The sequence below is a fragment of the Branchiostoma lanceolatum genome, chromosome 17 (genome assembly GCF_035083965.1).
Source record: "Branchiostoma lanceolatum isolate klBraLanc5 chromosome 17, klBraLanc5.hap2, whole genome shotgun sequence".
NCBI classification, from domain to species: domain Eukaryota; kingdom Metazoa; phylum Chordata; class Leptocardii; order Amphioxiformes; family Branchiostomatidae; genus Branchiostoma; species Branchiostoma lanceolatum.
Window position 1 is genome coordinate 7,008,055 of NC_089738.1, and position 13,654 is coordinate 7,021,708.

Sequence of the window (13,654 nt, forward strand, 5' to 3'; positions counted from 1 at the left end):
CATAAGCACGCCGTGTTTGTGTCCACTGACTATGCTCACAAGGAAGATAAATAAACCAAGTCCATGCACATAATTTTTATTTCCATTCAAAACATATGTGTACATATTCATTTCTTGTTTTGTCGAGAATAGTATTTTGACAATAATGATGGCAACGCTGAGTAGAGGGTCACTGCGTAGCTAGACGGCCCGACACCTAAATTTACGACCTGTGCCAAGCAGATATACAACGATCATACACATAAGAAATATAACTTCATAAAACACAAAAAAATTGGGTCTTTAAGTGTTTCTTGAGAAGAAAACCGACCAAAGAAAACAACGTAAACATCGCTGCCGTCTGGCAACGTTGTTTTCCCGTCATTTTTTGGGGCCGCGATGGTGGCGGACGGCAATTCAACGCACAGCTTTGTAACGCTCTAACATGTGATTGGTACCGTCTATGAAAACGAAACTGAATACAGAGATGGCGAAGATATTTCCCAATAAGTAGACGGAGTATTGTCGATGTAAGCGGTGTCGTTTTTTCGTAATGATTTTGTAAGTCGGGTCGCATGCAAGACGTACGCCTGGCCGCGCGCAAAGTGCGTAGTAGCCTATTTCCCGCCAAAACATGAACTGGGATGCGCTAGATATAGCCCTTCTCACATGACGTTAGAAGTGCACACAGTCAAAATTTTCCGGTCAAAAGAAAGCTAGAATATAGCAGACTTCAAGCCTTATTTACATTTCCCTAACTTCATCACCAACTTCCGAAGAGAGCAAAATTACCAAAGCGTACTAAGTTAGCCACACTATCTGGCGTAGCACTAAATCAGAAGGTACATTCGTGAAAACGTCTCACAGCGTTTGCCGCTTGTAACTCGGAGCATGAAGGGCCCATGAACATTATGAATACATTTCTTGTCCATGTATGTTCTTTAGATGAATGTGTTCAAAATTCATTCATTAAAACATGACCATTCTCTGGCAACCAGCAATGGAGCGCCGTGAGTTCGAGCGCGTAAAAAAACGTCCTATGTTTGGGCGACTCCCGTTACATGTACATACGCATAATTTATGCACTGCAAAATATGCACCATTTTCTTGTTATTTAACATTGCACCACCAAAATATTATTTGGACTTGAGGTTTTTGTCGAAAGGTAAACAAATAATGCCGGCGGAGGGCGTTTTGAACATGGTGATAAATTCGTAACACAGTGTATCGGCTAAATACCAACTTTTGAAATGCCTTAAAAATAACTTACATATACATGTAGGCTTGCAATTCCATGTAATAACAATGATTAAGCACAGTTAGTTTGCTTCTGGAAAATGCGTTTTTCGCAAATCGTGTTGCTAGTTTTTGAGTAGATGATTACAGCAGAGCCATCATATCATAGCACTCATATGCTTTTCGATGAAGTATTCATGAAATGAATAACAAAGTGTCTGTTGCTGCAGTACTGATATAAACAAGGCAGAAGCATTGTTTTTAACACTTCACACCTTCTTCCTGGTGGCGTATCCCTCGAACAGTAGTCACATTTTTAAGGAGGACGGTAGCCGGTCAGGCGTCTCGAGGAACACCGGCTTTCACATTAGTCATGCTACGGTCAAATGGTACTCAGCTGAAGAGCTGTTTTAGCCCTCGGGTGGCCCCCGATTGGTCTGATTCGCACTTCAGCCGGGGCCCCGATGGGTTCGACATGGTTACGACTTGAATCCGGCAAGTTTTTTTTCGTAGGGACCCGAGTTGAAGTGCAATTAAAATCAACGGTGGACTTGGGCAGGTTCGAGCCTTGGCGGTAGCATATTGAGCCCGTAAGTTATCCGGCGGGACACAATTTTACAAATGTGCCTGGCATTTTCAGCGCACTCCGGGGACTAGCTATCTTATATCGTCGGCTAATAAGAGGAGTGAAATTCACGCGCTTGTCCAGATCAACATTTCTGCCGCTACAGACATCAATTCTTAGTTCATTTTGTTGATTTGGGAATTCAGGCAAACTTTTTTGAAAAACTGTTCCAAACCAGAGTTCAAAGACCTTATATATCCATGAAATATTTTGATTATGCAAATGACTTCCACATTTGTATATTGTATTCTTGCATGTTTATTTACGCGTTTACCCAATTCACACATATGATAATGGCATTACGTCCAATCATTTGCCATTTAGATGAATTATGGCACGTTTGAATTTATTATGCAAATCACGAATATATTTGCATAATCGGTATCTGTCAAAGCTCCGCCTGCCATAAACTATTTGTGTTACATGTATTTTAGTCTAACTGTAAAAAACACATTCCATAAACCACATATGTTGCATGTATTTGCGTCCTATAATTAAAAACACTGAAATATAGATTCTTATCATTTATTGTGCAAGTGAAGTCCCACTTCATTATGCGCATCTCTGTCTGAGCTACATGTACATGTATACTAAATATTATAGAAAGCAGTCGTTCCTTTGTTCAGTTAATCTCCAGAGGGCCCAAAGTTGACCTTGACCTTTCCCTTCACAACATATACCCACATATCAAATATTATCGCAATCCATCCAAAGGTTCTTGAGTTATGCTGAATACCAAATCCGGAAACACACACAGACACGCAGACACGTCATGTCAAAAACTATATCTCCATTTTTCTCGTCGGTAACAATCGGTCAATTTTTCACGGAGACAACAACTTGTTTTTCTACAGGCCGCACGTATCCGGGTGGGGCAAGTAAACGCCGTGGTCTCTGTAGCTTCATCGGCTCCCACCGCAGCTGCATGGTCGCTGGCATTGCTGTGCTGGTCGCTGTGGGACTTGCGCCTCTGACGTTCATCAATATAGTGGTAAACACTCTTGTGTTTCAAAGTGCTTTCCACTATTCTTTTAGAGGGCCGTTTCTTCTTCTTGCTTTTGGGACTTTCTACCCTCCACTTATCAGCTCTTCTGTGTTGGTAGAAATCAAACTGTAATTGCCAAAACGGAAAAAATCGATTTACCCAAACCTTTCGACCTAGTGCGTCTTTAGACTAAGTGCGTCTTAGGGCCCTGTTACACTTGTGCGTATATTCAAGTGCGCGTGAGTTGCGCATTAAGCTTATTTTTGGTTTAAGTAAAGTTTGCGGAGAAAAGTTGTTTTCTACTTTGACCCACCGTTGTGCAGCCTTGTGATTGAACCTAAGAAATCACTTATTCGGCTGCAAACTTAACCTAAACCAAAAATATGTTTTAAAAATACGCAACTCATGCGGGCTTGTATATACGCACAGGTGTGACAGGGGCTTTATGGTCCACTACTTACTGATTCACGTTCTATCTACATAACGTGACGTCACAGAAGCAGTGCATTGCTCATTCCTTAATCAAGACTGGAGTTGATCAGTCAAAAATTTGGATGAATCCATTTTTTTTCGCGTCGGCAATCACAGTTTAACTTTGATGCAGAATATTGAACCCTGTCTCAGTCTTCCGGAATTCTATTTTGAAGTTTTGTATTCTGAGGCGTTTAGGAGATGTCTCAACTGTCCACCACTGTTGACGCCTTGAAACGAGATCAGCTGAACCGCACATCGGCATTGGAACAGATTCTCTACGACCTAAGAAAGACTCTAGGTACGTTAGTATGACCGCAAAGATGTTTTCCATTCAAGAGACGAACTCAAGACTGATTTGACTAATTTGAAATACAAGAACTCGTGAATCGCAATTGTAATGGTGACGGTTATGGTCTACCAGTATCACTCCTTTGAAAAAAAAAATCGTGGCCCTGGCTGTGTGTCTGCACAAATATTTCCGTTTATGAAAGTGTTTCAAATAAAGATCTATGGCGTATCGTTAAAGTCTATAACTCTACAGAAAAGTGCGTATCATGTGGATCTTTCCAGCAACACATCTTCTCCATTTAGTTTTAGGTATACAAGTATGAAAAATCTACAGGAGAATAATTCCTGGCATTTACTGTCTGCAGATTTTAGTTGGACTTTATAGTTGGATAAATCATTTACCTTATATCTGCAAGTGAAATAGTAAATCTGTAACCTCCACAAGGCGCCGAACTCCACGTGGAAAATCATTCTCCCTATTTGGCTAAATTTTACAATTTTTCAGCCAGCGTCCCTGGAGACAATATATAACGAGTCCTTATTTCTGTATGGGAGAATGAAGTAAGTACAAAAGTGCCAGTGCCCATTAGGCATTAATGATGACCTCATTAGTTTAAATCCTCAGCACCTGTTTTTGCGCTGATACTGAGTCTATAACCTGAAATTGAATATTTTTTACCAAACAGATGCATGTAAGATACCGTCCAGCTGCACTGAGGTAGTAGAACGGAGTGGATTTAACAAACAGGCATTCTACGTGATCGACCCTGATGGACCAGACCGTGGAGTTCTGCCAATGGTTGTTCAGTGTGATGTTGTGGGAGAAACAGGTTAGGAAAAGTGTCATTCGGAATACCCGGCAATGCCAGCAATTTGGTAAAAGTGCACTTTTCTTCAAGGGTGCATGGTGTTAACTAAGAGGGAAAAGGGAAAGGGATCTCGAACCAGTTTAGCTCAAATGAACTCAATGAACAGATGAGCTACTCTTCCACTGGTCGTGACAGAGAAGACAGACGCTATGTACAGTATTTACAGGTTCATTGTACAGGGGAATTTCCCCTAGCTCTTTTCGACAAGCACAATGAACAGTGGACCACGGCTTAACGTCCCGTCCTAAAGACTGCGATCTTTAACGGTAGCGTGCATGTCGGGTGAGCGACACAGCCGGGATCGAACCCGGGGCTTCTTGTTCCAGAGGCAAGATCGCTAACCACTGGACTACGCACGCTACAGTGCGTAGAGATATAGGACTTGTCCAAATTTCTGGCAAGCATTGACAAATACGAACTGGATACAATTAAATCTAGGACTTTTTAGAGCCAGAGTGAGACATCCGGCCCACAAGGATGTGAGAATACTGTATCTAGTGCATGCTGTATGTTTTGATGATATGGGCCTCACAAATGCTTTGGGAACGTGTTTGGGAAACAATAAAATACATAGGTGGGATAGCCAGAATGAAAGTTAACAAATATGTGTGTTTTCGAGTATCAAATTGCCTAGACAAACAGCTCCAAATAATATCCATCCTTTCGGATAGAAATATGTTTTGCATGCAGTATGTCCTAGAGTCTTTCCTGGTACTGAAATGATAAACTCGTAATCCTAAGGTAGGTTGTGCAAAGTTTAATTGAGCAAACCAAGGGAAACCCTTAATCTTGTGTGCCTTTCGAGCCCTGTTATTTGCTGATCACGACACACGAACACACAAACAAAACATGCTGCTCAGAAGAAATGTTGTCAAGATGTGGTTTCAGTACGATTATATGTTCATAAAGGTTAGAGAGATGAGATCTGAAAAAAAATGCTGTCTGATGTTTGAACATCTCATAACAATTTCAGCAATTACCCTGATTGGCCACAACAGTGAGGCACGGACACATGTGAAAGTCCCAGGAACCGTCTCTGAGATAGGTACCTACTCCAAGGATGTGACACACTGGAACATTATGGAACAAGTGAGAGCTGTGGTGGACCAGTCAACTCTGTGCAAACAACAAATCAAGGTAAGTGTTATATACATGTCAGGCATGCCAGGGGGTAGCGTGAGATTCTATCCAGTTCATATTTGTGGTCAGCTAACAAATGTACAAATATGTATTTCCAGTATGAATGCCATGGTTCAGCGATCTGGGATGGTACACCCTACGCCTGGTGGGTGACTTGGGATGGTCGCCAGGGTGACTACTGGGGAGGTGCCAGTCCTGGGAGTGGGAAATGTGCCTGTGGACAATCAGGTAATCATAAAGCACTAACGAGCAACATACAACTTATTGCATGGGAGCCAGGACAGCGGAATGTAACGTATTTCCACATGTATAAACTTAAGGTTCTGGAGTATACATGGGCTTCCCTAGACTCATATGATGTTTTTAAGGGCGTTTTTAACTTTTTGGTTAACACAATTTGATAACAGATTAAATTTATTGACATGTCACATGATTTATCATTCTGTAGGACACTATATTTTCGTTTTACCGTCCTTTTTTTCCTGACTTGACATATCTTGACTTAATCTCCACACAAACAAATGCTTGTTATGACCTTATTCCTTTGTCCAACAGGCACATGCTCTGGAAGATGCAACTGTGATGCCAATGATTTAACATGGCGTGAGGATTCTGGGTTCCTGTCTCACAAGGATGACCTGCCAGTCACCCAGCTAAGGTTTGGGGATACTAACAGTGACGGTGAAGAAGGTTATCACACCCTGGGGAAACTCATCTGCTACCCCTGAATTTATCTTTAAATTGTCTGGAGCAGCTGTGTTCGTACCATGTAACTGACATCAATTCATAATATAATTCGTATCACATATTTTCCATAAGATGTCCAAGCTATCATGACAGGCATGTCTTTGTGCCAGATCTACTTAGGCATTATATCATTAGAAAATGGTGTCAGATTGGAAGTGTCAATGTTCTATTCTAAGGTATTTCACCAAAGGTGTCTCATACTTTAAAAGAGTGGTTAACACGCTAAAATATTATGATTTTATTGCCTTCATTTATTCCAATTTAACTCCTGTCCCTTAAGCTGAGTTATGTCCCTGTAAAGTTCAGTCATTTGGTACGCCTTAACAATATCAAAATTGTGTAATTTAATCTGAAGCTTAAAGCTGTGAAATATATAAAAGAAGTGCAGTTAAATTATAAGCATTTAATCAGGACTCATACTTTTAATGTCAAGTCATGAACCAATGATGTAATTGTAGCACAATGTTATTTTAGGGGTGCAGGATGTTAGTTTCTTCAGCTTTGCTTGAAAAGCAAACGGTGATGTGATTTGAACTAGTAATAAATGGTGTGACTTAATTTTATCTTGGTAAATAAAACATTTTAATTTCTAAAGGAGCAGTTCGACTGTTTAAACAGTGTGCCTTTAATCCTTCAGCATAATGAAAACAGTTTGGACCATACAGCTACAGTCCTAGTTGATAAGACGTCTCAATCTATTTTGCATTCCTTACATGTGGTGCCAGTGAGTTCCACTGGGCCGCTAGCCTGAATTCAATCAAGCTCCAGTAACGGCTCGCCGCCCTGTAACCGTATAGCCGCGGGGAGGGGACAGAAACCCCCGGACAGCTGGAGTTTGCGTTATACAGACTAACTGGACCGCTACTTATACTGCAAGCGTGCGTTTGGCAGTTGAAGCCTCCATTCCCTGTGTACTGAAACGGGTGTTGTGTGTATGGGCATCAGTAGATGTTGTGAATATTTGGGAGATGTGTGGTTGTGATATACCATTTAGTGCCTCGTTCAGGTAAGGCTGCAGGTTTCGGACGTCCTCCTTAATCTCTGTCCACTGTTCCTTTGGAAGGATGAAACCACCAAAACGTGCGTTAGGAGTTGATTAACTATTCAAAACTGTCGCGTTTGTTTCATGTTATAAAGTTCTTGCATTCTACAAAAGTCTCTTCGAATAAAGTAGCGAGGCCGATTAAAACATGTAACAATTAACAAGTGTACGAGTATGAATAAATCAATTGTTTCTATCTACTGGCTTTTCGCTTTTAAAACGTCGATGATAGTGATAGCAAAGGCACTGTAGGTGCATTCTTTCCACCGCTATACCTCCTCTGTTAGGCTCGAAAATAGCCATGACGTCACTCTTCTGAAATTATCACTGGCTACTACTACTAACAAATGCATCACTAATACTAGAAAAAATCTGGTATAAGACAGCCCCTTTGACTTGAACCTTTTTCTCAAGTTTCCACCATTCCAGTTGTACTAACAGTTCTAAATGCATTTTACCCTTGCAATTTGCCGAGACAAATGCTAGTATTAGCTTTGTATTGATCAGATGTGTTGACCAACCCCGAGACTAAATTTGTAAGACACCTTATCCGATCCACAACAATGGCATCACATGATCACATCTGTAGGACGGCATTGGCTTTCACTCATGCATGTATACAGGAGGAAGTTCTAGGAGGAAATAACCGTAAGATCTTTGCGCAGTATAAAGCAAAATATTTCGAAGTTGCCGGACGTCTTCCAGTTTTAAGTCGAACATGAAGTTTATCATCTGTCTGATGTTCCTTACCACCTTGGCCTTCATTTCAAGCCAGTCCATTAATGGGGTACGTAGGTGAAGTTGTTTTACAAACTAAAGCAGAAGGACATGCAAACTGTTGTACGTTTACTTTAACGGCGACACTGTGTTCCTGTGACTTTGTCAACTTGACTGACCGGCCACGAAATGCAGCTCCTAAAGTTCTATCGTCGAATGTTGTGTCGATTACGAGGTGCCTTTCGTATACATTAAAGCTTCGTTGTCCTAATCAGTACGTCAGGTTTGGGGTAGATGCAACATGCATGTTATGGACTTGCATGACAGTAACCAGAGATTTTACTCCGACATATCGGGAAATTTCCACAGTAGATGGTAGGCAATAGTCTATTGCCACACTACTATTGCCTACCATCTGCCGACGACTAGTTTTAAGTTTAAGAAATAACCTGTGAATTTGCAAGCTTTATTTAAGTATAGCATGCATTGTAAGACTTTATAGCGTCATAATGAAGCAAAACAAAGCGTTGGGACGAAAACCAGCGCAACTGACATTAATGATGTGGCACCTTTAATCAGCACAAATGTGCCTCTGTTATCTTCAAGTCATGAAAGCATTTTTACTGCAGATTTACGAAAACTGTTTGCCTCAGTTGTACTGTTTTGTTTCAAGGCTAGCTAGGTGGGCCGACTGACGTGAAAGGCATCCTTTACTTGGCTGTTTATATTGCGATTAAGTTACATCTCCGCCTGAACACCTGATCCGACCTTGCCTATTCACGAGTCATGGTCAGTACAATACAGGACAGACTTCTTTGTAACAGACGAAAACTCCAACCTGAAAAATAAGAACCAACTTTGATAGGAAGCCAAGACATCATATTACCAGTGCGAAAGGGTTATATTGTCTGTCATTATGATTTAATACAGACTATACCTAAAGTTGCGCGTTAATAAGAATCAATTTGCCAATTTCGAGTATCTAGTGGAATCCAATATGTTGAACTCGAACATGATACTTTGTCGGTGATTTAATTAGAAATCGGAGAGCTTATCAATGAAGTCTGACAAGAACCACCACTTTTCACATTGTAACACAGGTACCAGCATACAGTTGTTCGTCTCAGGGCCCACCTGGTATCCCCGGGAGAGACGGTCGTGATGGGATGCCAGGCCGAGACTGTCCTTGTGGAGCGAAAGGTACGGTAATAAATACGTTACAACTGATCCAGACTCTCGAATTTCAAAAAGGGATAATATGCATGGAACTCTCCAAACGGCAACTGTTTCCTTCTCGTATACAACCTGCACCCTTCAAAGCCAATGTTATTAACCACTATCTCCTACCATAGCTATCTCCATCTTCCATCAACTTAATAGCCCTAGAAGTGGTCAATTATGGCCTTCCATTGAGAAATCCCGTTAACAGCATCTAGCATCACCCTTCAAGTGCCGTCGAAATCGATCAGTGTTCAACGAGCCAACGCTAGAATGATTGGAAAGAAAGAAATACGCTACCCTGCACATAACACCAGAGCAGCCAAATACTAGTATACTGTATAGTACGCACACCCAGACTGCAACCTCGATGATTTATCAGCAAATCGCTGCTGAAAGTTGATGATATGAATGCAGGCGAAATGACTAGTTTGAAGAAGACTGTTTACTTGTTTCCCAGAAAAAAATCATAACACAATTTGCTAAAGGTTGACATCTCACTATGAGTCGCTCTTCATCAAAACTAGACCTGTTGATAGTTATATGCTAAGTATGCAACCTGTATGATATGATTCAAAAGGTCTATTCGAATTTAGAGGGGAACATTCTTGGAACTGTTCTAGATTGACAGATACTCTTGTGTTTCCTCAATAGATGCCGAGATAAGTGAGCTGCAAAGGAAGTATCAGGAGCTGAGGCAGCAGAATGACGTTCAGGATCAAAGACTGTCAGCCCTGGAGAATAAAACCGAGACCACGCCCATACCTTGCACTGGAGGTAAGCCATATAACATGTAAAAATGTTCCTAACAAATGCAAAGCTAGGTACCAATACTAACGAAGAATTTTGAAATCACGCTTTACCGTATAACGAATGTGCAATATACAAATCTGGGTACTCTCACTGAATGATCTCTGTAAAGAAAAATTTTATCAGGCTGAGGAATTGTGAATTCCCGCCTCCTAGTAAGACAACGCTAATAATGCAAATGGTACAACTTGAACCTGAATGAGTTTGATAAAGTTACTCTTACTTACAGATACATGTGATGTACCGTCCAGCTGCACTGAAGTACTTGAAAGAAGTGGATTCAACAACAAGGCCTTCTACGTCATCGACCCTGACGGACCAGACCGTGGAGTCCCACCAATGGTTGTTCAGTGTGATGTTGTGGGAGGAACAGGTTAGGAAAAGTCAAAGAGTGTTGTATGGCGTAACCGGTATTGCAGTGAGTCGTTCAAGAATTCGAGTGTATGTTGTATGTACAAATGTTAAACTATTTCAGTAGTAAAGAACATGGATTTGATAATCTGGAATGTGGAAGCATCCGTGTTTTACTTTTATACATGTACGGTGTAGCAGACATTGTCAGCAATTATGTGGAAATAATTACGTGTATAGAGCAAGGAGCGCTTTAAATCTAGTGAGCATATTGTTAACTCGAAAAATGAAAAAAAAATGACATTGTACAAATTTCTGGCAAGCATTGAATTGTTTATGACTTTTTAGAGATAAGATGAGACTAATGATACTAAATCAACTGGTTTAACAGTAAAAAAAAAGGTTTTCATATGGTCTTGATGTAAGTGTACAAGTATGAGTGTTTCCAAAATCGTGAAATTGCGGGACAAACTGTCTCAAATAACTAGCATTTTAAGAAGCTATAGTAGTATTGTTTTCCTTGCAGTATGTACTTACCGGCTGGACAGTGGGTATTGTTTCAGCTAATGGATAATGCTTTCACCAACGAAAGATCTGCTTGTAGATTAGCATGTCCTAGAACCATTCTGCTATTGACATAATATATTGACTAGTGATCTTGGGTAGTCTGCACTAACAACTCTTGGGCAAAGCAAACACGCACACGCACACATACATACATACACACACACATACATACATACATACATACACACACACACACACACACACACACACACATAAACACACACACACAAACACACACACACACAAACACACACGCAAACACACGCACACACATACATGCACACACGTATACACACAAATATGCACACACCAACATACACACTAACACATACACACAGTACACACACATACACACACACATATACACATACATACACACACATAAAAACATACACGTATACATTCACACACACACACACACACACACACACACACACACACACACACACATACACATAAATACAGTCACGTACACACATACACACACACACACACACACACATATACAGTCACATACATACACACATACACGTATACATTCACACACACACATACACACACACACACATACAGTCACGTACACACATATACACTCACACACACATACACACACAAACACACACATACACACATGATAGCACACACATATTGCTCAGAATAAAGGACTTTGGCAAACATTCTCATGCATAATTACAATTTCGAAATTCAGCCATTACCCTGATTGGCCACAACAGTGAGGCACGGACACACATGAAAGTCACAGAAAGTCACAGGGGGTACCTAATCCAAAGATCTGACATACTGGAATAGCATGAAACAAGTGAGAGCTGTAGGAAAATACATAAGAAAGCAGCCTCATGTTGTTTCTGATGTGTCCAGTGAAAATGTCAATTGAGACTGGAAAGAGGATATCCAACAAGATGTGTTGTCTAATATTTGAATACTTCAATACAATAAATTTCAGCAATTACCCTGATTGGTCACAACGGTGAGGCACGGACACATGTGAAAGGGTTTGAAAATCATGGGTCCTACTCCAAGGATGTGACATACTGGGACAGCATGGAACAAGTGAGAGCTGTTGTGGACCAGTCAACTCTGTGCAAACAGGAAATCAAGGTATTTAAGTGTTGCGTACATCAATCAATCACTCGCAAGCATCAGGAACTGGTGCATAGCGGCTACAGACATCCGTGGCTGGTGTGTACATTTCTAGAATTGATTTGTTTACATTTAAGTTGGATGATATTTGTCTTATCATATCTTGAAGCTTATGATGATTATTACTGGCTGCAAATAACACAATTATCCGTTTCCAGTATGAATGCCATGGTTCGGTGATCTGGGGCTCAAGCTCACCCGTCTCCTGGTGGATGACTTGGGATGGTCGCCAGGCTGACTACTGGGGAGGTGCTAGTCCTGGGAGTGGGAAATGTGCCTGTGGACAATCAGGTAATGGTAAAGCATCAAACTGTAACATTCACAAGTTTCCCGTTGAAGCCAGGACAGAACAAGGGAACCATTTTGCACCTGTACCAAGATCCGAAACCTTGCCAAAAAGGTTTTTAAAAAAAACTCCTTGATCACACAAAAATGTACTTCCTTCAGATTCAGTTATGCTTCTCAGGACAAATCTAAGTTCATTAAACACAATTTGAAAAAGATCAGTTGTTTTACATAATTTATTGACGGGTCACACGATTCATCATTTTGTAGGAAAAATTCATTCGTTTTGTCCGTCTCTTTTACATGATTTTACATTATATTGTTATTTACACCCTCAAAAACATTGTTCCTCTGTCCAACAGGCACATGCTCTGGCAGATGCAACTGTGAAGCCAATGATTACACATGGCGTGAGGATTCTGGATTCCTGTCTCACAAGGATGACCTGCCGGTCACCCAGCTCAGGTTTGGGGATACTGGTAGTGGTAGTGAACAGGGTTATCACACCCTGGGGAAACTCATCTGCTACCCCTGAGTGTATTTGTGAATAAGCATCTGCCTGTAAAAGAAATACATCAGAAAAGTAGTGTTTACACCTTCAGTATATGTAACAGTGCAGTCCAAGAGATATAAGTCATTACATATTTCGTATCATTTTTATATCTAATGATAACTAACATACTTTAGTTAAGATAACCATGTCATGCCAGCCCTTACTTCTGCATTTTGCAAGGTCTGGTTAGGCATTATGTTATCACCAAATGATTATGTTTTTTGTAAGGTAGCTCATGGACGTTATTAAATATTCTTACTAATAGAGTGGTTTATTTGCTAGAAAATATTTTGATTTTCTTAAGCTTGCATCAAACATTATTTGTTATGTAAACTCCTGTCATTTAAGTTACTGTGCCGTTATGTTGTAACAGATATCATATTTATCCCGATGTTATATTGTGTGGCATGAACCGGGATAAAAGTACAATTATAGTATGATAGTGCTTGTAGTTGAATATATTCTAATGTCATTTTGGTGTGTACCTTTACAACCTAATCTGAAACTTGTTGATGTGTCACTTGTTTTAATACTATAGCCAAACCACTGGATATCCGAAACCCTGTCACGTGTACAATTTAACATTTTGATAGGAGTCATGCTCTGT

The 13,654-nt window shown here is 40.5% G+C and overlaps 2 protein-coding genes across 2 annotated transcripts; both read left to right on the top strand.

The window, feature by feature from the left end:
• Window positions 1-3,497: 3,497 nt before the first annotated feature.
• LOC136423357 (contactin-associated protein-like 5) lies at window positions 3,498-6,940 on the top strand. The gene is made up of 5 exons (XM_066411490.1): window positions 3,498-3,597; window positions 4,274-4,417; window positions 5,430-5,593; window positions 5,695-5,824; window positions 6,152-6,940. Exons 1-5 carry the CDS (start codon window positions 3,498-3,500, stop codon window positions 6,322-6,324), a joined length of 711 nt encoding a protein of 236 aa, XP_066267587.1. The 3' UTR covers window positions 6,325-6,940.
• Window positions 6,941-8,024: 1,084 nt separating this feature from the next.
• Window positions 8,025-13,646, top strand: LOC136423222 (contactin-associated protein-like 5). The gene is made up of 7 exons (XM_066411308.1): window positions 8,025-8,172; window positions 9,203-9,302; window positions 9,975-10,097; window positions 10,360-10,503; window positions 12,013-12,167; window positions 12,368-12,500; window positions 12,857-13,646. The coding sequence occupies exons 1-7, from the start codon at window positions 8,104-8,106 to the stop codon at window positions 13,027-13,029; spliced, it is 897 nt and encodes a 298-aa protein (XP_066267405.1). The 5' UTR covers window positions 8,025-8,103; the 3' UTR covers window positions 13,030-13,646.
• Window positions 13,647-13,654: the final 8 nt, after the last annotated feature.

Bases quoted from the DNA above. Each gene is read 5' to 3' on its own strand.
- LOC136423357 (XM_066411490.1), top strand. From the start codon at position 3,498: ATGTCTCAACTGTCCACCACTGTTGACGCCTTGAAACGAGATCAGCTG. The intron at 4,418-5,429 runs GTTAGGAAAAGT...TAACAATTTCAG, and splicing joins TGATGTTGTGGGAGAAACAG to CAATTACCCTGATTGGCCAC. The intron at 5,825-6,151 runs GTAATCATAAAG...TTTGTCCAACAG, and splicing joins ATGTGCCTGTGGACAATCAG to GCACATGCTCTGGAAGATGC.
- LOC136423222 (XM_066411308.1), top strand. From the start codon at position 8,104: ATGAAGTTTATCATCTGTCTGATGTTCCTTACCACCTTGGCCTTCATT. The intron at 10,098-10,359 runs GTAAGCCATATA...TCTTACTTACAG, and splicing joins GCCCATACCTTGCACTGGAG to ATACATGTGATGTACCGTCC. The intron at 10,504-12,012 runs GTTAGGAAAAGT...AATAAATTTCAG, and splicing joins TGATGTTGTGGGAGGAACAG to CAATTACCCTGATTGGTCAC.